Source organism: Apus apus, chromosome 1 (assembly GCF_020740795.1).
Source record: "Apus apus isolate bApuApu2 chromosome 1, bApuApu2.pri.cur, whole genome shotgun sequence".
Lineage (NCBI taxonomy): Eukaryota > Metazoa > Chordata > Aves > Apodiformes > Apodidae > Apus > Apus apus.
Window position 1 is genome coordinate 153,574,995 of NC_067282.1, and position 27,560 is coordinate 153,602,554.

The 27,560-nt window shown below is 40.7% G+C and overlaps 1 protein-coding gene across 4 annotated transcripts; it reads right to left on the reverse strand.

Moving 5' to 3' along the window:
* Nucleotides 1-5,818: 5,818 nt before the first annotated feature.
* SLC25A17 (solute carrier family 25 member 17) lies at nucleotides 5,819-26,154 on the reverse strand. 4 transcript variants are annotated; one of them, XM_051637924.1, is made up of 10 exons: nucleotides 26,011-26,154; nucleotides 20,022-20,082; nucleotides 19,034-19,100; nucleotides 16,043-16,194; nucleotides 14,085-14,201; nucleotides 13,919-13,960; nucleotides 13,246-13,391; nucleotides 11,260-11,355; nucleotides 6,886-6,968; nucleotides 5,819-6,428 (listed from the first exon to the last, which is right to left on the reverse strand). In XM_051637924.1, the coding sequence occupies exons 1-10, from the start codon at nucleotides 26,125-26,127 to the stop codon at nucleotides 6,281-6,283; spliced, it is 1,029 nt and encodes a 342-aa protein (XP_051493884.1). In that variant the 5' UTR covers nucleotides 26,128-26,154; the 3' UTR covers nucleotides 5,819-6,280. The 4 variants fall into 4 exon arrangements, with proteins under 4 accessions (XP_051493884.1, XP_051493891.1, XP_051493899.1 ...); XM_051637931.1 differs by lacking the exon at nucleotides 13,919-13,960; XM_051637939.1 differs by lacking the exon at nucleotides 6,886-6,968 and having other exon boundaries at nucleotides 6,291-6,428.
* Nucleotides 26,155-27,560: the final 1,406 nt, after the last annotated feature.

A 27,560-nucleotide genomic window follows, 5' to 3' on the forward strand; every position in this document is an offset into this window, starting at 1 on the left:
GACTGGTGACCGTGTGCCTTTTAAGAGACTTCTGGCTCAGTTACCACCTAGCGCATCAGTGTGGTTGGAGCACCCCCTAAATGCCTTAATGCAATGTAGGCAGCCAAAATCCAAGTGAAAATCCCGGCGATCTGGACAAACCTGTCACTTCCTTCAGTTTGAAAAATCACAGCAAGCAGCACTGCACATGAAAGGCACAAAACAGTCAAGTATTCTGCTAGAAAAAAGCCCTATCCAGACCATTCTAGCTGTAAAAGAATATACACCCAATTTTTCAGCCAGTGATTGTAAAAACAAAGACTGTCGCTGCTGGTGCGGCTGAAGAGATGTGAACTGTGTAGTTCATTAGTGCTGCGATAGCACCCCCGTGAGCCAGGCCCACTGCACGTGTGCTATGTCAGGATCTGTTAACATGCTGGAGATGGACACCTGGCAACCTCTCACAGATAGTTCTTGCCCTTTTTATCATGTGTACAACTCCATTGCTCCTAGGTACAGGGGCAGACACCCGTCTCACTGAACCTTCTCATCTGAACTGCCACCAAATTACAGCTCTTCCATCTCCTACAGCCACAATGACTGCACTGGTTCCTCCCCAGCTGCAGAGGATGCAGAAATAAATGTATCTTTGCACAAGCTTCTGCCTCTTACCTTGAAGTGGCTTCTCTGTCCTCCCAGCTGTTTAGACAGATACACTATGTTGCTATGAACAGCAGAAAACTGTTCTTAGCCAAATAGAAAGGTGGATATATCTCTTTGAAATTACTAGTTTCCAGAAGGTTCTGGAGTCTGTTTCTTTCAAACACAAACCAAAGGAAGAACACAGAAGTGAACTAATTCTGTACCAGGTATCTTCTAGCATGTATAGTGTCAGTTGAAAAATAGCTCATTTGCTATTGTTAATTGAATTATAATAGTAACCTTACTATTTTATCAAGTGCTATCAAAATTTTTAAGCCATAGATATTATGAAGTAAATGAGACCCTGATGTTACACACTGGTGAATTTATACACTGGGTCTACAGTGGATCTGCATGAGCAGCTTCATGCAGATCGTGCAGTCATGTACAGCTTTATGGACCTGACTCCCCCCTGTACCACGAAAACTCACTTTGATGATGCATCTGTAGGATATGCCATCAGATGATGCCCTGAAAGCAAGAGGTTTGTGCTGCAAGAAACAGCAACTGCAAGAAGCAGAGTGGAGTCTGTATGCAAAGACCATCTGCTCTCTCCTGTGAAACAGCCTTTGCAGACACAGAACTCAGTCTTTTAGATTAGGCAATTAATCATCTAAAACTGTGCTTTAAATTATATTGATTTAAAAAAAAAACAAAAAAACCACATAAAAGCCAACCACAGACACAAGCACCACTGGCCTCCTAAAGAGCTCCTGCTCTCCCATGGCTCTGTACTCTTCTGCCCTATGTGTGTCAGTTGAGAAATGTTTTTTCATGGGTGATAATTCCATCGATGGCAATAATTACGTCTTTCAACAGACACCCATGCAGGAATATCCCTGTCTCGAAGGTTTGCCTGTTTTTATCTGGATGTGTTTGCCTGCCTTTGCTACAAAAGGCCAGCCAGGAGCAGGGTCAGCACTCCCCTTTTCCTTCCTAAGCAGATGAGTAAGAAGATGCGTAATGGAAGGATTAATCTGTACGAGAAGCTTTGCAGCACAGCACACTCTATTCCTCTTGGACAGACTTGAGGTAAACCTTGGTTTTCCTACCACGCAGGGTATGTGCCAGATTTCAGGTTTTAAGCATTGTCTTTGGTGCAGCTCTTCCAGCAAAGTACAACCAGCTCTGCAGCAGATCCTGACACTTAGTGACATTCAGCAATTCAATGTTATTTAGGATAGAGTATGTTGTACCCTGCCAGGTCTCAACCTCTAACCTAAGGCTTAGTGAGTAACATTAAAAGAAGCTAATATGCGTTAAATACTGTCTTACTATTATTTATACAAGCAAACAATCTATGTAATGATGAGTCGTGTGGTCTGGAGTACAAATAGGAGCAGAATTCATTCCAAACATCACAGACCCCTGAGGAGCCACTTGCTTCTCAATCTCTAAGGTACCTTAGGGGTCTTCTAGCTTCAGTCAAAGCATGGGCCAGGCAAAAGAAAGAACAAGACAAAATTAAATTTAAAACTTCTAAATTGAGGCAAGGACAAAATTATCCATGATGGAACCTGGCTAAGACAGACAAGCCTCTCTGCTGCTGTCCTTCATAATCATCTTTCCCTTCTTTCTTCCCTCACAACCAGTATTTACTTTTTTTTTTTTTTTTTAAGAGAAAGGAGGTTGGTTTATCACTTCAAGATGAAGTACATGGCTGCTCACAGCTTGGATGGGTGCGTGCAACACCAGGTAAAAAACTGGCTGGCTGGGTGTCTCCAAAGAGTTGTGAATAGAGTTAAATCCAGCTGGTGTCTGATCACAAGTGGTGTTCCCCAAGGGTCAGTGTTGGGGCCAGTTCTGGTTAATATCTTCGTCAATGACCTGGATGAGAGGATCAAGTGCACTCTCAGCAAGTTTGCAGACGACACCAAGTTGGGTGGGAGTGTGATATTCCTGAGGGTAGGAAGGCCTCTACAAAGGGACCTGAACAGGCTGGATGAACAGGCCAAGGCCAATTGTATGAGGTTCAACAAGGCCAAGTGTCAAGTCCTGCACTTAGGCCACAACAACCCTATGCAACAGGCTTGGGGAAGAGTGGCTGGAAAGCTGCCCAGCAGAAAAGGACCCAGGGGTGCTGGTTGACCACCGCCTGAATATGAGCCAGCAGTGTGCCCAGGTGGCCAAGAAGGCCAATGGCATCCTGGCTTGTATCAGGAAGCGTAGTAGCAGGACTAGGGAAGTGATTGTCCCCCCGTCCTCAGCACTGGTGAGGCCACACCTTGAGTACTGTGTTTAGTTTTGAGCCCTCCACTACAAGAAAGACATTTGGGTGCTGGAGCATGTCCAGAAAGGAGCAACAAAGCTGGTGAAGGGTCTGGAAAACAAGTCCTACTGAGGAACAGCTGGAGGAACTGTGGTTATGTCTGGAAGAGCATGAAGGAAGGAAACCACATTGGTCTGTACAGCTACCTGAAAGGACGTTGTAGCAAGGTGGATGTCGGGCTCTTTTCCCAGGTAACAACTGACAGAAGGAAATGGCCTCAGGTTGCAGCAGGGAAGGTTTACATTGGATATTAGGAAATTGTTTTCAGCAAAAGGGTTGTCAGACACTGGAACAGCCTGCCCAGATTCTTGTTTGAGTCACCATCGCTGGAGGTATTTAAAAGATGTGTAGATGTGGTGCTTAGGGACAGGGTGTAGTGGTGGACTTGGCAGTGCTGGGTTAATGGTTGGACTTGATTATCTTAAAGGTCTTTTACAACAAAAATGATTCTGTGGTTCTAAATTTTCTGTTAGGTTCTCCAGAAGTGAATTAACACAATTTTTTGGCAGGAACGTGCAGTTTCATACTGGCCACCCAGCAGAAATGCAGCACACTGGCGACCACAATCCCAGAGTTGAGGTTTTCATTGCAAGTACTTGTGTACAGACCTTCTGTGCCACGATACCTCACACTCCGTCTCCAAACACCAAAACCATGGTGATTAGGAGCCACTTTTGTCTAAAAGAACACTTTTTTGCTTTGTGCTGTTTGTCATGGCAATGTGTCATCAGTTCTTCTACAACTATTTATTTTCTGTGAAATGACATAACTACAGAGCCAGATTAGCTGAATCATGTCTTTACACCACCTCCTGAAATGATACATTTGCTTCTGAGGGGTACATCAGGAATAACAATTGAAGAACGTATATTTTTAGATAAAATGCTGTATTGTGATTTTCTTTCTGGACAGTATTCATCTACCATGGGTGACTTAACTTTAATACCAGAAATAGTCTTTCATAATTTGCTTTGCTAAATTATGCTTGTCTCAAAGATACTCGCATATGCCTTTGAAGCTTGAAATAATTTTGACAATTCTAATGGAAATGTCAACATCTGTTCAAAAACAAGCCTGAAAAAACTTACCACCTGTAAGAAGAATATTTGACTGCTGATTGAACAAACCACTGAACAAATCCTCAAGAATCCATCTCTAGTTTGGCTCAGACACATGAGGTTTAATAGTCTTTCAGTTAATTCAGTCTCATGTTGAAATCAATACTGCAGAATGCAGGAGCAAGAAGTCTTAAATACCATAAGTCTGCCACTGAAAATGTTTAGATAGGGCTTAGAAAAAGCTTTAATAGCGCTTTTTTTTTTCATCCATTGATGAACCTGTTTCGTTATAACTACTGGTCATCAGAGCAGAGTGTAGTGCAAAATATCTCTTCCAAGTTTAATGCTAACACAAAGCCAAGGCCAGCACTCTTCTCTACACAGTTGCTCTGCATTCAGATTTTTTTTGCAAAAATGAGGTACTTCATCCCTTTGAAATCACACTGTCTGGCAGGCAAGTATTTTTTGGCTAGAGAGCAAGACAGTGCCTATTTTCTTCTTAAAGGTACAGTGACAAGAAATCCTTCTGTATTTGTAAGAATTGCTCCTTCATGCCACAGACCAGATAGATCCAAGACATGCTGAACTAAAGTTTCCAGTGGTCACACAGATTTCAGCCAAAGTGGCATGAGAATCACTTGGCTTTTGTGTAAAGCCAACGCCCTCTCAGCTTCCCCATAATGATTCTGACAGCAGGAATTTCAAAGTGAAGTAGCTTATCAAGAGCCATACTACTGATTCCGAATTTCCTATAAAAAAACCCACCAAAGACAGTAGATCATCTTTCCACATATTAACACACTTCCATAAGAAAAAATTCACTGAAAACCTCAGAATTGTGATTGTTTCTTTTCCAGTGGTGAGGTCTGCAGACTTTCATTACATGTCACCTGTCAAATTACAGTCCATAAGGTTATTTCATTCTTCCTTGTCACATGTAAATCTCCCATTTGGACTGAAAAGCATCCAGCGTTGAATTAAAAGCATTTTTCTTGCATACAGATACTCCCAATACTCTTAGTAGTCAATGTAAAGGTTTCTATTCTTAATCAAAAGACAGCATTATCTACAGAATTATCTTGAAACATCATACTAAGAATTGACTCAACTGAGACCCAAAAAAGTGTACTATTTAGCAATTCAGTAGCACACTTCCTGCAGCACTTAGTTCTTCCCTCAAGATATTCTTGGTGTTAAACTACCATGGAATTTCCCAATACTTCAAATATAAAAGTTTCTTTGGAACAATCCTACTGCAAACTTAATGATGGACACAACAGGATTTACTTGGATTGTATGGCCTAGGACTATTAAACAAAACAATACAAGAACATATACACTTACATTAACTGGGACAACAGTTATGACCTTTATGCTTTATAATCAGGAAAGTGTCTGGAAAGATGAGTGGAAAAATAATTAAAGGACATTTTTAAGAGGACATATCACTTCTGAAGCCTAGGGTAGTGCTCCCTGCCTGCATGAGAACATCACATGAATTTACATATTCTCAAAAGGAACCGGGTTACTAAACTTCCTGTATTTCTGTGTAGCAAATGGACTTTTTCTTGAAGCTGCTTGAGGTACTCAGCTTGAAAAAGCGAGAGGTTACATTTCTCCTGTGCAGCCAGTGTTTGCATTCAAAATGTTCAGGATTCAAAGTAAGTGGATTCAAGAAGGCAGCAGGCCTACTGACGGGTAATGTAGATTCTAGCAGCTCAGAAATCTCACCAGCAGATATTTAGGGCAATAGCTTATCATTCTGTGCCACAAACATATTTGAAGTTATAAGAAAATTATGTCAAAAGTCTTGTTCTTTATGAATTATTTTAATGAACTGAATACAAAGTTACATAAACACAGGTCAAGGAAAATAACAAAATCTGCCCCACCAGCTGCTGACAGAAGCTAAAGATAGAAGAATAGTTGAGGATGATTTGAGGGAAAACAAGATAGTATAGAAAGAAATACTCATTCTTGCAAAGAACGTCAACAAAATCATACTGTAGTTAACATTTCATGCCAAGTGCTTAAATAAGATCTCTGCTTTGTTTCTTAACACTGTGTGTCCACAGAAAAGTAGGGAATGGCTATCCCTGAATTCATGGCAACAGGTCCAAGAGTATATATTCCAAATTTCCCCAAATAATGGAAATGAAGGTGGCTAAAAGGAAAGAGGAACAGAGAAAATGAGGACCCTTTGTTACCCAGTCTGGTCTCAGAAATGGAACGTCTTTTCTAGACCCCATAATCTTTGGCATAGGTTCCTTTTTCAATGTCTGCGTGAATGCTTTAATCCCATGACTGTGAAGGTTGCAGCAGTCAGTTTCTCATACACTAGAAACATAAGAGCAGCAGTAAGGACTGTCTGCAAGAGCTTTGCTTCAAGGCCTTTGTAGAGTCCCATTAATCCAAAACGCCTAAGAAGGAAAAAAGAAAACAAAAACAAAAAAAAGGAAACAAGTATGAATGGCCTTCTGTAAGTAAATCAGTACACTACAAAGAACATCATAAGTTAAGGACAACTGTAAGAATTTTTCTGGATCATTTGAGTGCCAGCTATGTTTAATAATATTTTAAAGAGAAAATTATCCAGTAAATTAAGCCTTTTGAGCAAGAAACCTGCTACTATTCAAGAAGAGGGGTGAATTAATCAATATCCATAGATATCCTTTATACCTCTTACTATACAGATACTTAGGGTAATTTAGCTTTGTGCACTTATTCTGCAATATATTACAAAAAACAAGTTGACCCAAACGCAAAGTTTAAGGGAGGCAGAAAGAAACAGAAGTCAGATCCAGCAACATTTTCAACACGTTAGTCATACCCAAGTCTTCTGTATCATGTTAGATTAAAAAAATATTGAAATCTCACCTCACTCTCTGCTGAAGAAGGTAAAGAACATTTCTAAGACTGCCTAGTGTCCGGTTCTCTGGGTTCAACCTGTGGCGTCCAAACTGAAAAAAAAGAAGACCCTTTTGCTGTGCTATTTCCCCTTGGTCTTAGGTAGAGACCACAACACATGAATGAAACCTGGAGAGCCTATCTTAAACCTCTTTTAACATTTTTCCAGGTTATACTAGCCATCAGTGAGGAACTGAAGCCAATTCTCACTCTATTGAACTTTACACAACAAGCACTAAAATGGTATGCATTAGAATAATTTGTTTGGGGTTTAAGATGGATTCTAAGAAAGTATTACATGTGGCCATACTTGCCCTCGGTCTGTTGCTGTGGAGGAAACAGTTTTCAAGATGATAAAAGTGTAATTTGCAGAGTATTAGTAGGAATATGACATTCAAAGCAAGTTCTTCCTGGCTTGTTCAGCTTTCATTTAATAAAGATTCAAAGCCTCATACATCTGCAAACCATTACTACATTGAGATTGCACAGCTGAATGAAAAATTTATCTGGCCAGCAATGGTCTTGGAGCAAAGCCTTCACATGTGAACTGCTGTGGAAGACTCTACAGTTGTTTGATCCACCTACCTGCTCTAAACAATACTCTCTTACTGCATTTGCTTATCCCCAATTGTTTTTCAGTAAGTATGATAGCTGCTGCTGTAATTTCATGTCTCACAGTTAAACCAGCAATTTCAGCAGCTCCTTTTCTAGCATTAATTGATATTCTTTATTTGATACAGGTTATCAGTACTGTCAGCAACTTGTAACTATGAATTATTAATATACAAGTGTTGCCACATTTTCTACTACAACAACATAGCCAAATAGCTTTTGAAGCCTGTATTATGTTTCTGTGCTAAGAAAGGTGAACTTGAACAACTGTCTGTGGAAGAGTTTCTCCCAGAACTTACTCAGGCAACTGCTACTTCTTAGGCACAAGAAATTATGGTTGACAGTAGGTAGAGTACACAAGCAGATTTAGGCAGTTCAGAAATTATAAGAAAATGGCAGGATGACACAGGTGCCTTTGCGTTATGTCTTAAGAACTCAGCTGAAAACGAGCAACACAACACTATTGGAAACCTCTCTATTAGCAAATAGGTGTTCACAATCCAGTGTCTTCTCATCAACAACTAACTCATTTGGTAATGATAAATCAACGTTAAGGATTACTGCCAAAGACTCAGACACATCCCAAAAAAATTGCTAACTAGGTTCCCAGTTACAATGCCAATGGGTGCCTAGGTTACTCAGGCTTCCAAACTACACCAGGATTAGGTGCTTCATTCTTTCTTTTCTCCTCAGAATATTTTTGTACTGCAAAGATTCATCAATGGGGGAAAATAATTCATTTCTCCCTAGGATGACAATACTTCAGCAATAACTGCAGATCTCCCAAAGGGACTAGCATTCTCTACACTAGAGGCAAGAGGCTTGAGTTTTAAAGAGAACTTTTTCACCCATGATCACTAAGAACATTAACAGTATTGGTACTTCTCCAGAGACAAATTTCATTTATCCACTGTTTACCAACACACAGGCTAAAGAACAGTTCCACTGCATAACAAGTAATACCAGTACCATGTATTTTTAGCGACTGAAAAGCAAACAGACATACCAAAAAGGCAAGGCTGGAAGCTGCCTACCCCTGTCAATTAAGACAGGATAACTCTTACATGGAAGCAAGAGTGCTTTGCCAAAAAGTTAAAAGCAAAGGTATAGAGCCTTCATTACAAAGATCTCTAATAACTTTTAAACAACAGTAAATTTCTAAAGGTTTAAGGTTGAAAACTCCTGTACTTCTACTTTGATGACATAATTTAATATTGATGTGGTAATTTTCATTAATTATCTCGAGCTTGTATTAGCTTGTGCATAAATCTGCTGAAATAATTTCAAAAAACTCCTCAACTATACAAAGTATACTTCATGCAGAATGTTATTTCTGAAAATACTAAACCCTTATCCATATTTTTTTTTTTTTTAACATCACAGTGAGTGTGACAAAAGCTTCATCAAACATAACAATGCTAGCCTTAGGTTAAAAACACAAAGTACTGCAAGTCTGAATTGGACACGAAAGGTATCACAGACACGTTTCTGCTGCTCTCACCAGAACTGTTCAGGGGTTCTGGCTATTATTGTTCCACAGGACAAAGGGAAAAGTCACTTCTAGTGACTACAGAACTAGGGAAAGGGTCCTTGTATTCCCCATCATCACAGGGAAAGAATGGAGTGGTATTCAGAAGTAGCATAGAGGCCCCACTTTATCTCACAGTGGGCCACTGTGAGAAAAATACCACCACCACCAGGACACTGACGGTTAGCTGGGCTCTGGCAGAAAGGCAACCCTCTGCTGCTCAGGCAAGCCAGCAGGGAACTAGCTGACTTTAGCTGTGGCAAGCAGTAAGCAGCAGCTGGTTAGTACATCAAGATGGCAGCACAACTTGCCTAAGCTGCCCTTCTTTTAAAGAACGACACTGTTACCAAGAGACAGATGAATTTTGATCAAACCAAAAGGAGGCAGACAAAACATGAAGTAATAGTCACAAGATTGTAACTATTTCTGTAGCAACCATGGAAAGGAATAAGGGTTGAAGCTGTGACATAGATGGAGTCCCGTGAAAGTCACTGCTGTGCAATGCAAAGGCTAAAAGAGAGCACTCCAACTTTCCGTCCAGTCTTCCCTCACACCAGCAGAAAACACATCTCAAATTAAAACAGGCTGATGTTGCAACTTATCCAAATAAAGCTGTATTTACTTTAATGTTTTTCAGTATGTGTCACTTTAGTAACAGAAGTCTGTATTACTACTTTAACTTCCGAGATGTCTCCAGGCTGTTAAAACAGGATAAGGCATCAAATAGAGAGAGGCACTAGCCCAGCTGATCATCAAAAGCTATGAAAACTTTAGAAAAGATGACTGCTGACAAAATGACAATGTGGCTGACAGATCTACAATGTAGATGGCATTTTGTGCACCGTGAGAGTGCCAAAGCAAAGATATGCAGATGCCAATGTTTTATCTAGTCTTCAGGGCTGCAGCAACCACACAGTAAATATATTCAAGCCTTGTTGGTTTGACATATAGCTTCCTTCTTTTTATAGGCTATCAAAAATCAAAATACATTTAGTCCACTCTAATTAGAGAGAAGAAAAACTAAAATAATTACAAAGCTTGCACAAAACCCACTTTTTCCAGATGAACAATTAAGAGAAAAAAATCCCTTACAGACAAGACTGAAAAGTAATATCCTTATTATGGAAGACTCATGTTCAATAACTCAACTAATCCTCCAAATGTATACAAGTTTTAGAACACATTTAATGGCTTTTGCATACATGCAAGTTAGGTCTTCTCATAGAATCACAGAATGGTTTGAGTTGGAAGTGACCTTAAAGTTCATCTAGTTCCACTGCCATGGGCCAGGACACCCCCCACTAGACCAGGTTGCTCGAAACCCTATCAAACCCGGCCTTGAACACTTCCAGGGATGGGACTTCCACAACCTCCCTGGGCAAACCAGTTCCAGTGTCTCACCACTCCTTACTTAGGAAAACAGTATTATATTAAATGTGGAAACATTTATTCACATTTAACTGTTACAAAAAACCCACCATGAAACATCTTACAGAAACAGATTAAAAAGCACAGAAATTAAAGTACAATACGCTTTTTCATGTATAGTAAGATCTCTTCCCCACCCCATCCCCAGCTTTGTTTTGTTTCAACATTACTATAATATTGGTACATACTGAAGGCAGCAGCATTATCCATCATGCACAAACTGCAAGTGAGAATAAATTATAGTGTTTCCACTAGCACTACAAGTAGCAAACAAGACCAGGCAAGTGGTTGAAGATATTATTCATGAGGGAGTCCAGCTTTCCCTGATGAATCATATTCTGGCTACTGAAAAGGTCAGGACATTATCTAAATAAAACAGAATCTATGAATAGAACTTTTTTATTACTATTACTCCAGATCAATCTGGAAACAAACTGGGTTTTGAGGATTTAATTTTAATTTCCCACTTGACATAATTTATATTTATTTAAAGAAGTAAATCTATGGGTTTTGTAGTGTCTAAAGGCAGCATGGTGCATCAGTTTCAGTGTGACACAGTACCTATGCATTATGTTGTCAATCCTACTAAGTTCTATCAGAATCTGTCAGTACAAGATCAAAGGAGAGAGGCATCTTTGCCAGTGACCTGCATTGTGCAAAAGGAGCTCCCAAAACAATGGGTTCATCAACACAAAGAAAAACAAGCCGTATGAACAAGGCTTGCATTATACAGAACAAATCAGAGGCAGTTACCTTGAAATGAAATTATTACTCACCCGCAGAATTGACTGTACTGTCTGCAGAGGATAAGTGAGGGTGGTGGCAACCGCTTTGGCTACTGCACCAATGACAAAAGCATCCAGAGATGTGAGCTGTTCAATAAATAAAGAATGTATTACTATGTAGAAGTACCAAAATTGTCAGTCACCCTTATGTGTACTAGTACCTGCTACAGAGTTAGCAGAGTATCTTCGGAACAAAGATTTCATGAAGTCTCTGGGTTTTCTCATTTTAAAGAGACAGAGTTCAAGCAATTTACTTTCCCACAACTGAAGTTTATCTGTAACTTCTACCTCCTTACAAGCTTCTGCATTTCTTACTAGATCTAGGTTACTGTAACACAGTGGAGATAAAGCTGTACGACAATTTAAAGCACTGACAGTAACAAAAGATAAGTAGCATTTAAATATACTAACAATCCAAAAGCCTTTTGGCTTTTGCAATACTTAAACTAAAAAGTCACACAGCACTTGTGGAAAGGTGACAGGGAAAGACCTCTTGAGCAGCACCCTGTAATCCCAAGATGTAATCACTACACTACCAAGTAGAACTTTAATCTTGATGACACAGACTAAAAATTTCATCCCTTATTAGTTAGGAACACCCACTGGAAGTCCATCCTCTGAAGTCCTCACTGTCCCGTGGTTCACCAAATACATTGTTATAGCCTAAGCCGATTACACTGCATCTCAGTCTAACTGTGAATTAATCACTGAAAGGAAGTAGGTGCCCATGCACCCAATTTGCAATATAATTTGACTGCAATCAGAAATATGCACACACGTGGAGACCTTTGATAAGTCAAAGACTTAACACAGTCAGAGAAAGATCAAACTGGGGAAAAAAAAGTTGTCCAAGCTAAAAATGACAATTGCTAGGGGGAAACAGTATTTTCCCTCTCCACTGATCATGGACAAAACATGACTCAATTTAAACTGAGACAAAGTAATTCAAAAGAAACACAAGAAATATAGCAGTTAGCCAACAGCCAAATAACAATGCACAAGGAAGTTCAGCTCTTAGCTCAAACAATTTGTTATCCATAATGTAACTGGATAGATCCATCAGGCACAGAGAGCTACAGCTGCAATATCAACGAAAGATAGTAAAAAAAACCAAACCCCAAGCTTCATTTATGAAGCAAAATCTTATGCAAAGATAATTTCACTGTGTCATAAGAAAAAACAAGATGGCTTTGTAACATATTGCTATGATCTAACATTTTAATACAGCCAATTGCATTCTAAAGTCACCTAAAATATATTCTAAAATTCTAAAGTATCCTAAAATATAACACAAATGCTTTTTAATTTGCTAGGATATAAAAGTAACATGAGTTCAGATGAGATGCTATATCTGATATAAAGAAAAAAGGATAAGAATAAAGAAGAAGAAGGGGACTATAAACCAGGGACAGAAAAGTTATTCTATCTCTATTTAGAGAATCAGGGAGATAGTGTTGCAATTCCAGGTTCAATCCTAGTGGCTGTCCTTGGAAAAAGGATATTGAAAAATTGAGGTCTTTGGGGAAAAAAGTGTTATTAAAATGACAGGGTCCAAAACAAATATGATACTTCAAAGGCATAATATACTTGATTTACTGGAGAAAGGGTAGAGAGATGACTTCAGAACAGTTTGTATACACATAGTTTTAAAACACAGAATTGAAATATCTGCTTTAAATCAAGACCAGGAAATTAATCTAAACAAACATGGACAAGAGGTGCAGTTTTATTTTTACAGGAAGAGGAATTCATCACAAGAATATCTTCCCTAGGGACATGAAAGATTCAAGCCTTACTTCACAATTAATGGATCTTTTTTAGAAGATATACTCAATTAAAAAAAACAACAAAAAACAAACATCAAGAAACAAGAACCAAAAGTAAACCCTACATTTCTGGCCTTGCTCCAGTAACACATGTCAAAGAACCTGTCTTATAACAGAGAATGATCATCATCTGGTCTCAAAACATACTCACTTGCAGCTGCTTTTTCAAAAGCTTCCGTTTAAAGCCTTCATAAAACATGAACTGTATGGCAGGATTGAAGACCAACAGCAAAGAGGGGAAAGTACCATTCCATAAAGCTAAGACTCCTTCATCTCGTATTATCTGATGGAAGGCATCTGAGAAGAAGGGTGGGGGAAAAAAATAAATTAAAATTTTGAGTACAAAATTCTGACAATAGAAGGATGAGAAAAGTTAAACTTAAAGCCTAATATTCAAAATGTACAAAAATCTACAGCAGTCTTTTATGCAACTTTTTAAATCTTCCATTCAGATCTGAAAGTTAACAAAAAACAGCAACAAGAAGGTTCTTGTTCATACCACCATTGATGTAAACAAGGCTTATCATCAGCACAAACACCTCACTGTTTTTAGTACCAGGTGAGAATCACCACTAAGGTCTTATAAACCCTCTTGAAAGCAACATTTTTTTAAACTTATTTTTAAAAGGAAGACAGCCTGAACATGTGGCTGATTAAGAGATTAAGGTAAGTGAAATTTAATTTGCAGATTGTCTGTCCAAACTCAAGACTCACAGATACCACCTCACTGGGCTCTCTAGTACTCCAGGATTTGTATGATAAGGTATCTTTTACAAAGGCAGGTATGTTAGTTACAGGTGTGCATACTACAAACTCTTAATTACCATCAGAAATGGCAAAGTCCAGTTTCCAGTAAAATTCAATGACTGCAAAGTGAAAGGGAAGAATAGAGATTCCAGGGTGAAAATGGTTGCATGAGTAAGTCTTCAAACTTCAGAGTCTTCAATATATTTAATGCATTTCTCTTTGTTGAAGACAACAGGTGCTTACCTATTATGCCTTTGTAATTGGTTGGTACAATGTCTTCATTTCTAAATTTTGCTCCCTGCAGCTTCAGACGTGTGTTGACTACCCAAAGGGGAGTGGTCAACAGGACATTTACTACACCTAATGCAAAACAGAGCACAAAAAATCAGCCAGAACCAGAAGACTTTAAATGTTATCTTATACCCTTTTAACCAAATTCACAAACTACTGAAGTTACTGGTAAGAAAAGGGGGGAAATTAACACAGCATAAAGGCAAAAGTAAACTGGTTAATTGATTATAAGGTACTTCAGGTATCCTCCCACAACAGCTCTGTCATGAATTAGGTGTCAGCAGATTGCATACAGTGGGAAGACATTTCTGCTACTCCTCCCCAAAACTGTAACAAACAAAACCACCAAACACCAATCAACAAAACACACCAAACATGAACACATTGAAGGGATCTGAAGTGAACTTGTTCCTTTCCTGCACACTACACCTCATTTGGAGTACAAAATACTCTTAATCTTTCTGCGTCACAGAAATTAGCAATTACTTCTACACTGGTTGCTTTGGTAGGAGTCTCAGTGACACACTGAATTATTCAATTATATTGAGATGGACAGTCTATCAACAGTATACTAATCATGAAAAGATGAAACTTTACAACCTACATTGTGCCTATTCTTTTTATTTTCCTTTAGGAGGGTTTGTAAAAGCAGAATATGAATGTAAAAATATTTCAGTATCCTTCATAAGGACTACAATCAGCACTCAAAGTTTTAAGCAAAATCAAGCACTAGAAAAAGCAAGCCAGATTCATCTCTCTTAAACAAAGTCAAGGTGATTATATTATGGAACAACAGGTCAGAGCACAATATACTTGTAACTTTTTGCCCAGAGTCAGTTAAAGGAGATAAAACTTTATTTTCCAGGCTGGAAAGGTAATTTTTTAAATTACATTTTTCCAATCTGTATGTGCTAGCAGTAAGAGGAATAAGAGATGGGTAGCAAATACCCAAGTAGAATTTTTCAGTTATACCAGGTATTATTTCTTTATAAGGACATAAAACTATGGACAGTGAAGAAGTAATTTAACTGACAAGTTAACCTAATTACCTTAGCTTTTGTTCCTCAATGTAATTACAAGAAAGCTTCCCCACTGTGATAAAGCCAACTTAAGAATTTCTTCCTTACTTTCCCCCAGCTACTCAGCCATTGATTATGCTACACACTGGAAGTACAAGCAACTAGCAAGGAGAAATCAACATTTCCCCCTATACCCCCCCAAATAATCACAGGGGGTTTTTTTGGGTTTTTTGTTTTGTTGGTTTGGGGTTTTTTTGTTTGTTTGGTTTGGTTTTTTTTCAGATTTTTAAAAGCCAGTTTGTTTCAGTGTGGTTGCGTGAGCAATTGCTCTTGTAGAATAGTACAGGCAAACATAGGCACCCAGTGATAATTTTTCACATTGGATTAGCTAGAAAAGCCACTAGTGTCATCAGCCCCTTCAAAGAAGCCATCCAGATGAGAGGAAGGGATTAAACAGAACATAAAGCTCCCACTATACTTGCACATATCTAGGGACTCACTGTCACTTCCAAATGACAATCCAAAAAGAAGTCTGAAAATTGGCACCCAAATCCTTACATTAAAAGCTCTTACTTAACCTAATAAAAAATGTTTCAGAATTGGCATATATCTTTCCCTCTGAAAAAAACCTGTATCACGTCTCTCTGCCACTTGTCTTCAACATCTAAAAGATTATGCTTAGGTATCATAGTGAACAACACACCAAACAAAACCAAAAATACTAGACTGCAACAGTACTGGGCTGTGTGCCACAATTCACAAATGAAGCAGGTCTGCATACAGTCGGAGGTGTTGAGTACTCAGTGTGACCTCCAGTGGACTTCACAAGAAAAATACTAGATAGAATACCCTAAAAATACATTTTTGATGCAATTGAGATTTAAGTATTACCTGCAACAACCCCAAGAACCAAGTCTTTTCCAGTGGTTGATTGCTGACCTTTGACCCAGAGAGTTTTAAGACTATTAAATGTATAAAAATAAACAAAATTGGAGCAACAGAGGCTGGAGATAACAGGAAACCATCCTCGATACGGTGCCAACCTAATGGAGAGGAAAAAGTAATGGTAAGGCATGAGCAAAGTATTCATGTGATCTAGTCGATTTTACATGTTGGTGGGAGGTCCCAGAGATAAAATATTAAGTAAATATATCTTTATCATTAATGGTAGCAAATCATACCATACTAAACTCCTGATTATATCATTTAAAAAATTATGCAGTTATGAAGTATAGTAATCAGAAATAACTCCACTGAAAAGGAGATGCAGAGGGACAATATATTTACAGTGAGAAGCTTGGGGCTTATTCACTCCAAGAGTATTACCACTATAATTGCTCTCTACCAACAGCCAGTGGTGAACTACAAACATTTAGGGGATAAATATATGTTTGAACCATGTGTGTTAACATACCGACCAATATGGTCAGTTCAAACCATATACTAAGACATACCAAGGCATGGGCAGAATTCCCATCTTTATTGAGAAAAGATAACACCCCAATAAAAAAATGCTCCCATCTCCAAGGAAACAAAGCTTAACACAGTTGTCCCACTTTTCTTTCCAGCTACTTCTTCAATATGAAACAATAACATTTACATAAAATTCCACCTGGAATAAGGAAGAATAAATATATCTGTCTGGATTCTCACATAAAATTTAAAGATGGAAGACTAGTTACAGATATTAATATGCTCCACCAAGGAGAGCCTTCAAAAGGATACAACCTGGGGCATAAGATATGTAGGTGGGAGGAATTTCTTTTTTATTGCCTAGCAATAAAGCCAACAGCAAGTCCATCTGGTAAGTGAGAAAAAGACATTACCTATTTCAAGTTAACTAGCTTAATCACAGATGAAAACGTGAATAATGCCCTCTTATCTCACAGGTGTTGTGAATAATTGTAGTTGTTTGTGTATCATCTCAATCTCTTATGACTTAGAAATTATTTCATAATAACTAACTGGGCTTCCTTCTTTGACAAGCCTGATGAGCCTGTAAAACAGGGACACCTCAACAACTGCTGTACATCCCCAGTATGTTCTAAAATACATCCAATAAAGATAATTATATGCACCTTCACTGAAGCTGCACAGGCCAGGTAGAGAACTGGTATCACCTTAAGAGTGTAAGAAAACTCCTCAGAGACCAGCAGTAATCATGCAGGTTCTTAATATTAACATATTTGGAACATACATAAGGATTCCCAAGAATAGAACCATAAAAGATGCAAGGCTGGTAAATGCAGCATCTGACTGTTCTTAAAATGCAAATGCTATGTTTTCATCCTAGATGCAACAAGTGCTTCTCCCTGCCACGTAGCTAAGAATACATGACATTCTTCAGACTGTTTCTGAAGTTACAGGCTTAGCTAACAAAACAGTTACAATTACAAATTAGCTGACTATATAGTGAATCACAAGTAGAATTAAAACTGATTTTGGGAAAAAAAAAAAAAGGAAGAAACACCCTCTGGAGAATTTGGTTTTGCTTGATTTATTGAAAATCATAATCAGAAATTCTTAGAGGAAACATCTTACAGTACGAAGCATGAAACTATGAAAAAAACCATGAGTTTATTTTAATGACTTATGTTGTCAGTGCTCACATTTATTATTCACATACAAATCCTCCTGCACACAAATAAAACCAAAGTTTGTGTTCCAAACTGCAACCTTCAGAACTCAGTGCATGCCAGTGAACATTTTTCATATCACCTAGAAAAGGATGAAAGTGCAGGGAAGAAAGCAAAGCTGACTGATAAACTTTCTGTAGAAAGTCCATTAGCTAAATCTATTTGCTTTATGTTACACCTAGATGAGAAAAGCAGTCTCACAAAAGTATGAGACAAGACTCTACAAATTTATACAAATTAGGTGTTTATGACCTCACATCACAGATTTCAGATTTCTTGTGCAGTTTTGTTGGTTATTTTTAATTCCAGACGCACCTCTAAAACTAGTATCACTGCTTAGCCAGACCTTGCCAATACCTTTGGAAGAAAAAACGTTTAACTCTTGCCAGAATTAGGGATCTTTCTGCTTCACAGGAAAAGAAGGATGACCACTTCTGCAGGCTCTCCATTTCATCTAACCTTTTTTCTTTTTTACTTTCTCTTTCCTTTTTTTGACACCTCCATGAAACAAATGTAATGTAGGAACATCAACAAAAGATATCACCAACTGACTGAGAAGTACTCATGCATGTAACTGGTAAAACATCATTGGCCAAGCTAAACTTTTGTCAACTTTAATGTCCTGTAATGTCAGTAAGTGTTTCAGGGATAGAAACTTGTAACAAGGACACTCATACAACTGTTTCTCCCAGCCAGCTCAGCCTGCATGGCAAATAAAGCACAGCATTGCTGAAAGTTAATAGCTTATAGTTAGTTAGATCTTCTGTCTCACAAGCACCAAGAGTCACATGTTTACCTCCAAACGCTTAGGAGGAAAACAGCCTTCCAACTGGGAACCATGTCTCAATCCTCCTGTTTAAAGTGGCTCAGCTGCCCAAGAGTTTCGTCTTGGTTATGAGAAATGGACACACCCAAGAATCCAGGCAGACGAAGCTGGTTTATCAGGTACAGGAAGGTACATTTGCTTACAAACCTGCATTTCTGAGGAGGCACAGCTGCCTCCCTAATGCAGGTATAGTTACATCACTGAACAGTTTGATTGCATAAGGTGCTCGAGAAGGTTATTTTGAATTAGCTCAAGATGAACATATAAGATTATGTAAATCATATCACACTTACATGAAGACATTTTAATTAAAAAGTAAAAAATCTGTTCACATGGACTAGGTACTCAACTCTACCAGCAAATTCACATTAATTTTAGAGCTTGCCTACATGAAGACAAGGAAAATTAGTATCTACTCACAGGCCTTCTTCTTTGATTATTTCCAATAGGACTGCTGGTGTTGTCTTAGATTTCCGCTTCTCATCAACTGGAAAACAGAAGAATCAAATTTTTTAGATTATTCTCAGGTTTAGCACTCATTTTGAAATGAAGAGTTCTTCCTACTCTGAACATACTCCAGAAGAGCACATTTCTTCTTCATCACAGATGATAGACATTCCCTACTTCTGCAGCAATTCCAAAAAGCATCTCCTTATTTTCATTTGCTAGGTAAGGCTATTTTTTTCATTCTTCCTCAGACTAGCAGGTTCTGTTGGGCACCAGAGTATCTGCAATTACCAACTCCTAACCCAACAATTGTGACATGAACTGAAGGCTGGTTCACCTTAGGTAAGAGACTAGAATTGGGCCTGCCTAGATGCTCTCAAAATTGTACCTTGGACTCCAGACTACCACCACTAACCAAGCCCTCAAAGAACACTGGATCTTCCTCCACTGAAAGCTGTTCAACAGCTGATGTGCTTTAGTCACAGTGCTAAAATGCTTGATGATTCTGGGAGTTTAAACTCGGTGATAGAGCATTAGAACAACAAAGTGGACACTCCTGCTCCCAGTTCTAAACCTGACTTTTCCCTTTAAACCACTCTCAGGAAGAACTCTAGTTTCTCATTATACTGCCCCCACGTTTTGAAGTGCTCTCAGCAGCCGAAAGCAGAAACACACAAATGTAATCCTCTGTAATCTCCCATCTTTATTCTTCTTTTTGGTCTTAGACAACCATTTAAAAGCCATTATCTGGCCACACATCACACAGCTTTTTCAGCTAATTAAAAGGTTGCCCAATACTTTCCAAAGGGAGAATTACCTTCACCAGGAAAAATCATGTTAGTGATTAAATGGTGTTAGCGTTACACAGGTCAAGATTCCTGTTCATGCAAGAACCTACAACCACCCAGGCCAAGATGAACAGAAACATCATTGTACAAAGAAACTAGAGTTTAACACTTACCCTGAAGTCTAAGCCTAGCTGTATCCAAAGGAAAAAACACAGTCATTGCAGTCATACTGCCCTGAAAAACAAAATAAACTGGCTATATAGTGTATCATTTGCCTGCCAGACTCCTTTCAGCCCTTTACTTCTCACCCAGAAACCAGTGTACTGAATACATTTAAAACTGGGATAAACTCCATATATAAAATGTCCTTTTTAACACTTAAAAAACCAAGTTTCTTATTTTGTATTTGATCAGGCTAACATTAAACCCATTAGAAGATTTTTGCCCAAAGAGAAAGGTGTTGAAGTCTGAGAGGTGATAAAAGTAGCCATCAGGAGAAAAAGTTGTTGCATTTTCTCTACCTCCTATTAGCCTCAGTACCCAATTTCTACTTCAAACAAAAAAGGGAAAAATATGACACAAACAGCCACTGTGTTACAGTAACACCATCTTGACCTAAGAAAAAAATAAAAAAGCCTTTTATTCATTAAACAACTGATAGTACAAGTTTTTCAGGACTTAAGCCGGCATTGTACTAAATTATAATTTATGAGATAAAGATCAGCCAACCAGGAACCCTCTGTGGCATGAATTACATATAATTAATTAATTAATGACCTAGATGTCACCAGATTCTCTTCCTGTGAATCCAACACTCTCTCTTCACTTCCCACATGATCCAACCATTAAGGCCTCCAAATGGAAAAGCCAGCAGCCACTCTCCTTAAAAACAGGGTTAAATTCTGTATTTGCAAATGCCCTTCTCCCTCCAACACCATTCATCATCATTCATCAGAACTCTAGCATTAATATTGCACAGCTTCTGGCCAAGACCTCTAACTCAAAAAGACCCTGGCTTGGTGTAAACCTGTTAACAGTCTACAGTAGTATTAAATGCATTACCTGCCTGCTAAAGCTGTGGCACTCTTCTCTTAGTAGCCACGCAAACTGAAGGTCTGGGATACCCCAAGGCACTGTGTTTAAAGTGCACTATGGGGACTTGAGCTTTTCTAGAGCCATGCTATGCCCAACATTTAAGCAAGTTTTGTCTCTGGAAACACTCCAGCTCCTAAGCAGGCTGCTTGGGCCTGTCTCTACAACTAGTAACAGAGGATTATTTTTCAGGTGGTGTTTCCTCACTAAGAGGGGTCTTGGTTGAAGTCTTAACAAGATTTGTGTTTCTCCAGCTGTTGTAACACCAGGTAGCAGATGAAAGGAAACACTTGGCCACAAATACCTGGTTGTTTTAACCAATTAGTTTGGGCTCTAGCCAAAAGGATTGGTTCTGCTCACCAGTGTACTTGTTCCATGTCTGCTCATTCTTGGTACCTACTGTGAAGGCAGCTGGACAGCAAATAGGATAAATAAACCCAGTGGACTACAAATTTTTTTTAATAAATTTCAGTCAGAAGGCCAGTATCAACAAAATAAAGTGCCAGAAAGAGCCAAAATATACCTCCTAATGACAGCTACACTACAGCAAAAATATACCTCCTAATGACAGATACACTACAGCAACCCTAAGACAACCTCAAAACACAGTAACACATACCTATGCACAAAACAGCCACAAGACTGCACAGTCACTACAAGTTCCAACCTTTCCCTGTGCCATCTATCCTGTTTCATGCTCCCAAAGTGAGATTTATCCTGAATCTCAGTCTCAATGCAATCCACCATACAGCAACACAAACACATGCACTCAAAATCAGAAAATGGGGAAGCAGTCAGGGTAGCAGCACACAGGACAAAGGGGTGGACACAAGGTACAGAACAAAGTATTTCAGTTGGACCTACAACAATCATCTAGTCCAACTGCCTGACCAATTCAGGTCTGATCAAAAGCTAACGCATGTTAAGGGCACTGTTCAAATGACTCTTAAACACAAAGACACCTGGGGCACCAAGCACCTCTCTAGGAAGCCTGTTCCAGTGTTTGACCACCCTCTTGGTAAATAAATGCTTCCTCATGTCCAGACTAAACCTCACCTGGTGCAGCTTTGAACCATTACCATGCAATGAGCTGGACAGGCTTCTTCAAACTGGCATAAAAGATAAAGGAAGCCACAGCTCAACAGCACGTCATGAGATAACTCATGGAACAACTCAACTACACAGTGAGAAGACTGCCAGAAGCATCGCATAAGGGAGACAGGATTTCATGGCTAGAAGTAAGGGAAACGAGAGGGATGAGCAGGACCAGCCCTTTCTCCAGCAACAAAACCTCACAAAATCACAGAATGTTAGGGGTTGGAAGGGACCTCTGGAGATAATCTAGTCCAACCCTCCTGTCAGAGTAGGTTCACCTAGAGCATGACAATGGAAAAGCTCCTTACTGACTCACACTTGGGACCAGCAGGGAAAGTAATCCATATTACTGACTGCAGGAAAATACACTGAAATGCATGATCCTGTACTGCTGAAAGGGTGAGGCTTCACTGCCTGCTTTCCCACCACCTCCCTGTTACTGCTGAATCCCGGCAGTTTGCCAAGTGAAGTCATGCCATCACTAGGACAGGTACAGACCAGCTTAAGCAATCCCAGCTGTTGGTCAACTATATGTTTGCATCCCTGCCTCCTCCATGCTGGTGGCATAACTCTTCAGGCACCTACATGATGTTGCAGACAGGGAAACTAACCTGACTGAAAAATAAATTTTTCCACTGGGACTCTTTTTCAGTAGGATCAGCTGGAGTATCACATAAACAACAGCACAGTAGCCAAGAGGTGGCGGTAAGTGGCCTGAACAAGTGGCCTGAATTGACCCTGCTGTCAAGGAGAGGAGTGCAGGACCACAGCCTAAAGTTTGGTTTTCTAACAAAAAAAAATTTAAAAATAATTATGTTACCAGCCAACATTTAGTATCAAACAAAGCAGCTTGACTGCTGTCATAGTACTACAGAGTCCCCATTCCTACAGGAAGATTACAGCTATATGGAGAGATAAAGAATTCTTTTATATAAATCAATTAAAGTTCACAGCAAATCAAGAACTCGCACTTTGTGCTGCTCACAAAACTACTCAAGTTTGCCTAGGTAGCGTAGAAGTTCTATGAACTTCCATATTTCAGCTGATGACACTAAACTGGGAGGAGTGGCTGACACACCAGAAAGCTGTGCTGCCATTCAACAAGACCTAGACAGGCTGGAGAGCTGGGCAGGGAGAAACTTAATGAAGTACAACAAGGGCAAGTGCAGAGTCTTGCATCTGGGAAAGAACAACCCCATGTACCAGTACAGATTGTGGGCTGACCTGTTGGAGAGCAGTGTAGGAGAAAGGGACCTGGGGGTCCTGGTAGACAGGAGGATGACCATGAGCCAGCAGTGTGCCCTTGTAGCCAAGAAGGCCAATGGCATCCTGGGGTGCATTAGAAAGGGTGTGGTTAGTAGGTCAAGGGAGGTTCTCCTCCCCCTCTATCCTGCCTTGGTGAGGCCACATCTGGAATATTGTGTCCAGTTCTGGGCCCCTCAGTTCAAGAAGGACTTGGAACTGCTTGAAAGAGTCCAGCGCAGAGCCACAAAGGTGATGAAGGGAGTGGAACATCTCCCTGATGAGGAAAGGCTGAGCCAGCTGGGTCTCTTCAGCTTGGAGGAGACTGAGGGGCAACCTCATCAATGTTTACAAATACATTAAGGGCAAGTGTCTGGAGGACAGAGCCAGGTTCTTCTCAGTGATAGGACAAGGGGAAATGGGTGCAAATTGGAACACAGGAGGTTCCACGTAAACATCAGAAAAAAACTCTTTACTGTGAGAGTGACAGAGCACTGGAACAGGCTGCCCAGAGAGGTTGTGGAGTCTCCTTTGCTGGAGACATTCAAAACCCACCTGGACAGATTCCTGTGTGATGTGCTCTGGGTGACCTTGCTGTGGAAGGGGGGTTGGACTAGATGATCTTTTGAGGTCCTTTCCAACCCCTAAGATTCTGTGATTCTGTAACTTCCACCATGTTAGAGCATTAACAAAAATTAAAATCTTGTTGTGATCTGACAAGTTCTTCTGACTCATTACCTTAGCACAGCTCTGTGGGTTGCCTTTTTTTTTTTTTTAATTATTACATCACAACTGCGTGCTTTGTAATAATTTAAACTAATAGTGAGACAGTATCAGGTTGGTACCCATGTAAAAAATCTTGCCATAATGCATATATTACACCAGCAGACAGAAACCTCTAAATTGATTAGTACATCTTTACTATAACAAAAAACTACCACGGTTTCCACATAGGGCAGAAAAAAAAAATCCACTTTGTTTTAGGAAAAAACTCTTGCTCATTAACTTTACATTGTATATGAATATTAGTGACAGCAAGTGGAAGCCACAAGGTAAAGAAGTCCAATAACTCCAAGAAGTTGTGTCTTCCTTCACAGAAACATCACTGCAGTGATGATATAAGCATCTTTAAATACAAAAGGAAATTTCTATTAATTAATACCATCAAGGGCCTTAAGATACAATTATAACATGTGTTTTAAGTTCATGACTGGACACGTAAGTTTGGTTCATCCCACATACTTTGTTCAGGAGCACAGCCTGAATATAGAGATCAGTATATGAGAGCAAGAAGCTAACAGTGAGGGCTAGACAGTAATACCAACTTCTGTACAAGGCAGCAAAAGGAGGGCAGTATTTCAATGAGATCATTTCAGAGAGTTCCATTTCTTGAAAGTGGAAACAAAATCCCCATTGCCTTTGATGCTTAAATAAGCAGACTTAAAAAACTTTGAAGAGCAAACATGTTTATTTTTGATAAAGACAAAACAATCTTTAGTAGGTTTTTTTTTTCCTTTTAGAATCAGCCTTTATTGTTCAATGACATTTAACAACTTTCATCCTCTACAAGACATTGTGAGTTATTTTAAGAACTCAAATTAGAACAGGAAGTTTTGCCATATTGGTAGGTCAGCAACTGCAAAAATATATATTTAGGTGCCCTTGCTAGTCTAGAATAACTCAAGCATCAACTTGCTTGAAATCCATCAATACATCTGATCCAGCACACTACACTATGCTAAAAATTCTTATCTGCTGGAAGTACAAGATTGATTTACTATTTACAGAGCTTGCACTCTCATTCGAGGGCTGGGCATACTAGGGAATCTACAGAAACTAAACACTACTTTTAATTTACACATGCCACAGGAAAAATTTAATTAAAAAACCGATACAAACCTCCTCTAGCTGCACTGCACTTGTTTTATGTTTTGATTAACACCTCACCCTTCACAACATGTGTTTATAAGACATAGACGTAGAATTTAAGATCATCAAGTCAAACTATTAACCCAGCACTGCCAACTCCACCACTAAACCGTGTCCCTGAGCACCATATCTCCATGTGCTTTAAACACCTCCAGGGATGATGACTCCACCACTTCCCTGGACAGCCCGTTCCAGTGCCTGAGAAGCCTTTCAGTGAATAAATCTGAAGCGTTTTCCCTACACCTTAACTTCTGGGAGTCTTACATTTTCATAATTACCTCAACGCTCAACTTCAGACGCTTACACAGCCACTGGCTAAAGGGGAACACCTGCAGCTCCTCTTGAGTTCCGAGGAAGCTCCAGCTGCTCAGGACGTGAGCCAGCCTCAACATTTCTTAAATCCCACATCCAGAATTTGTCACAAGCCAATGGAGGGCTCTGCTCGGACAGGACCGGGGGCGGAGCTGGCACCTGGCGCCAGGGAGCCCCTCACCCGCGGAGGGCCTGGCACGGCCCGGCCCGGCTCGACCCCCGGCCAGGCTACCTCAGCCCCCCGCCCGCCCTGCCTTGGGCCCCCAGCTGAAGCTGCCCCCTCAGGCGCGGCCCCTCAGCCAAACAACAGCTGCGGGCGGCCCGCGGCCTCCTCGGCATCCCCCAGCCGAGCCGCTCCACCCACCCTTCCTCGCCGCCCGCTCGCCAGGCTCCCCGCTCCAGCCCCGCCACCGCCGCCGCCGCCGCCCCCTTCCCCCACCCGGCGCCGCCCGCACGGGCTGCGGGGCGCGAAGCCCCGAGCCGCCGGCTCACCACAGCCCCGGACACGGCGTGCACCAGGCTCTCGTAGGAGGCGACGGAGGACATGGCGGCGGCTCGGGGGGGCTCCCCCGCAGCACCCGCCGCGCCGCGCGCCCCGGCTCGCGCCATGGCCACCGCCCGCCCGTCACGCGGCGCCTCGCGCCGCCCCCGCCGCAGGGCCCCGCCCGCGGGGTGGGGGGGGGAGGGCGGGCCCCCGCGCATGCGCAGTGCTGCGGCGCGGCGGGGCCGGGGAGCGGGGTGCGGGGGGCTGGGAGCAGCGGGGTGTGAGAGTCGTGGGAGCGTCTGTCTGGGGTGGGAAAGATCTGTGAGATCGGCAAGTCCCGCTGTTAACCCAGCGCTGCCGCGTCCACCGCTAAACCACGTCCCTCCGCGCCGCATCTACGCGGCTTCTAAACACCTCCAGGGATGGTGGCTGTTCCCTGGGCAGCCTGCTCCAGTGCCCGACAGCCCTGCTGGTGAAGAACTTTTTCCTTATATCCAGTCTGAGCCTCCCCTGGCACAACTGCAGGCCGTTTCCTCTTGTTACTTGGGAGAAGAGGCCACCCCCCTCCTTGTTGCAGCCTCCTCTCAGGGAGTTGCAGAGAGCAGCAGGAGATGAAGGCAGGGGCACTGGGAAGCTCTTAGGCTGGAGGAGCAGATCTGATGTGCTTTTTACATACCTGGTTGTGTAGACCATTTGTTTTTCCTCCACACCAAGTAGGCCTTACCTCCTGGAAGGTTAGAATAGTTGCTGTGATTTAAAGAAAAATACAGAATGAGGGTAAATGCTGGGAATACAGAGGAAATCCATCGTTCCTTCCTGTACAATACTACTGTTGTCCTATACAATAATACCTTTTCTCTACACCATCAGCTTCCCTTATCCAGACACTTAGCGTAAGCATTTAATTATGAAGAGGAGACAATATTTAACTTCACCTTCTGTTACTGCTTTTTCTAACTTCAGCCCCTTTCCTTCTACCTAAAGCCCAGTATCTTTAACACTTTTTCAAGCCAGTAGTTTCTTACTTCTCATTCTATATGGACATACCAAGCTTGTTGCTTTTTCTAAGTATTTTGTTTGCTCCTTTTCCCTCTCTGTAAGCCCTTTCTTACTCCTGCTCTGCCCTTGCAGCCGTGGCACACCACTACAAGACACATCTCCATGCTTGTTGCTGCCATTGCTGGCTGGGGGTGGAATGAGAGGTGATACCAAGATGAGTTGAGGCACAGAAAACTGGCCAAAGAACAGGGTAGCCACAGCTCGCAGCAATTAAGGCACATAGTGACAAGACTACTAAATACGCAGTTTGGAAAAATATCAAGAATCTATAGCCTTCTCTTAAGCTTTTAGGTGGAAGAGGGTTCTGCGAATTAGGAAGGAGATAAGGAAACAAAAGGAGGTTGGATATGGCATGGTTTGTACCATCACTTGGGACAACTACACCTATCCCAATCCTTGGGGTTTTTCCCCATTCTCATGTCATATACTCATTTCCAGAGAGCTTTCAGGTTTTTCCTGTGTTAACAATCTTTACTCTCTTCATAGCTTTACCTAAACC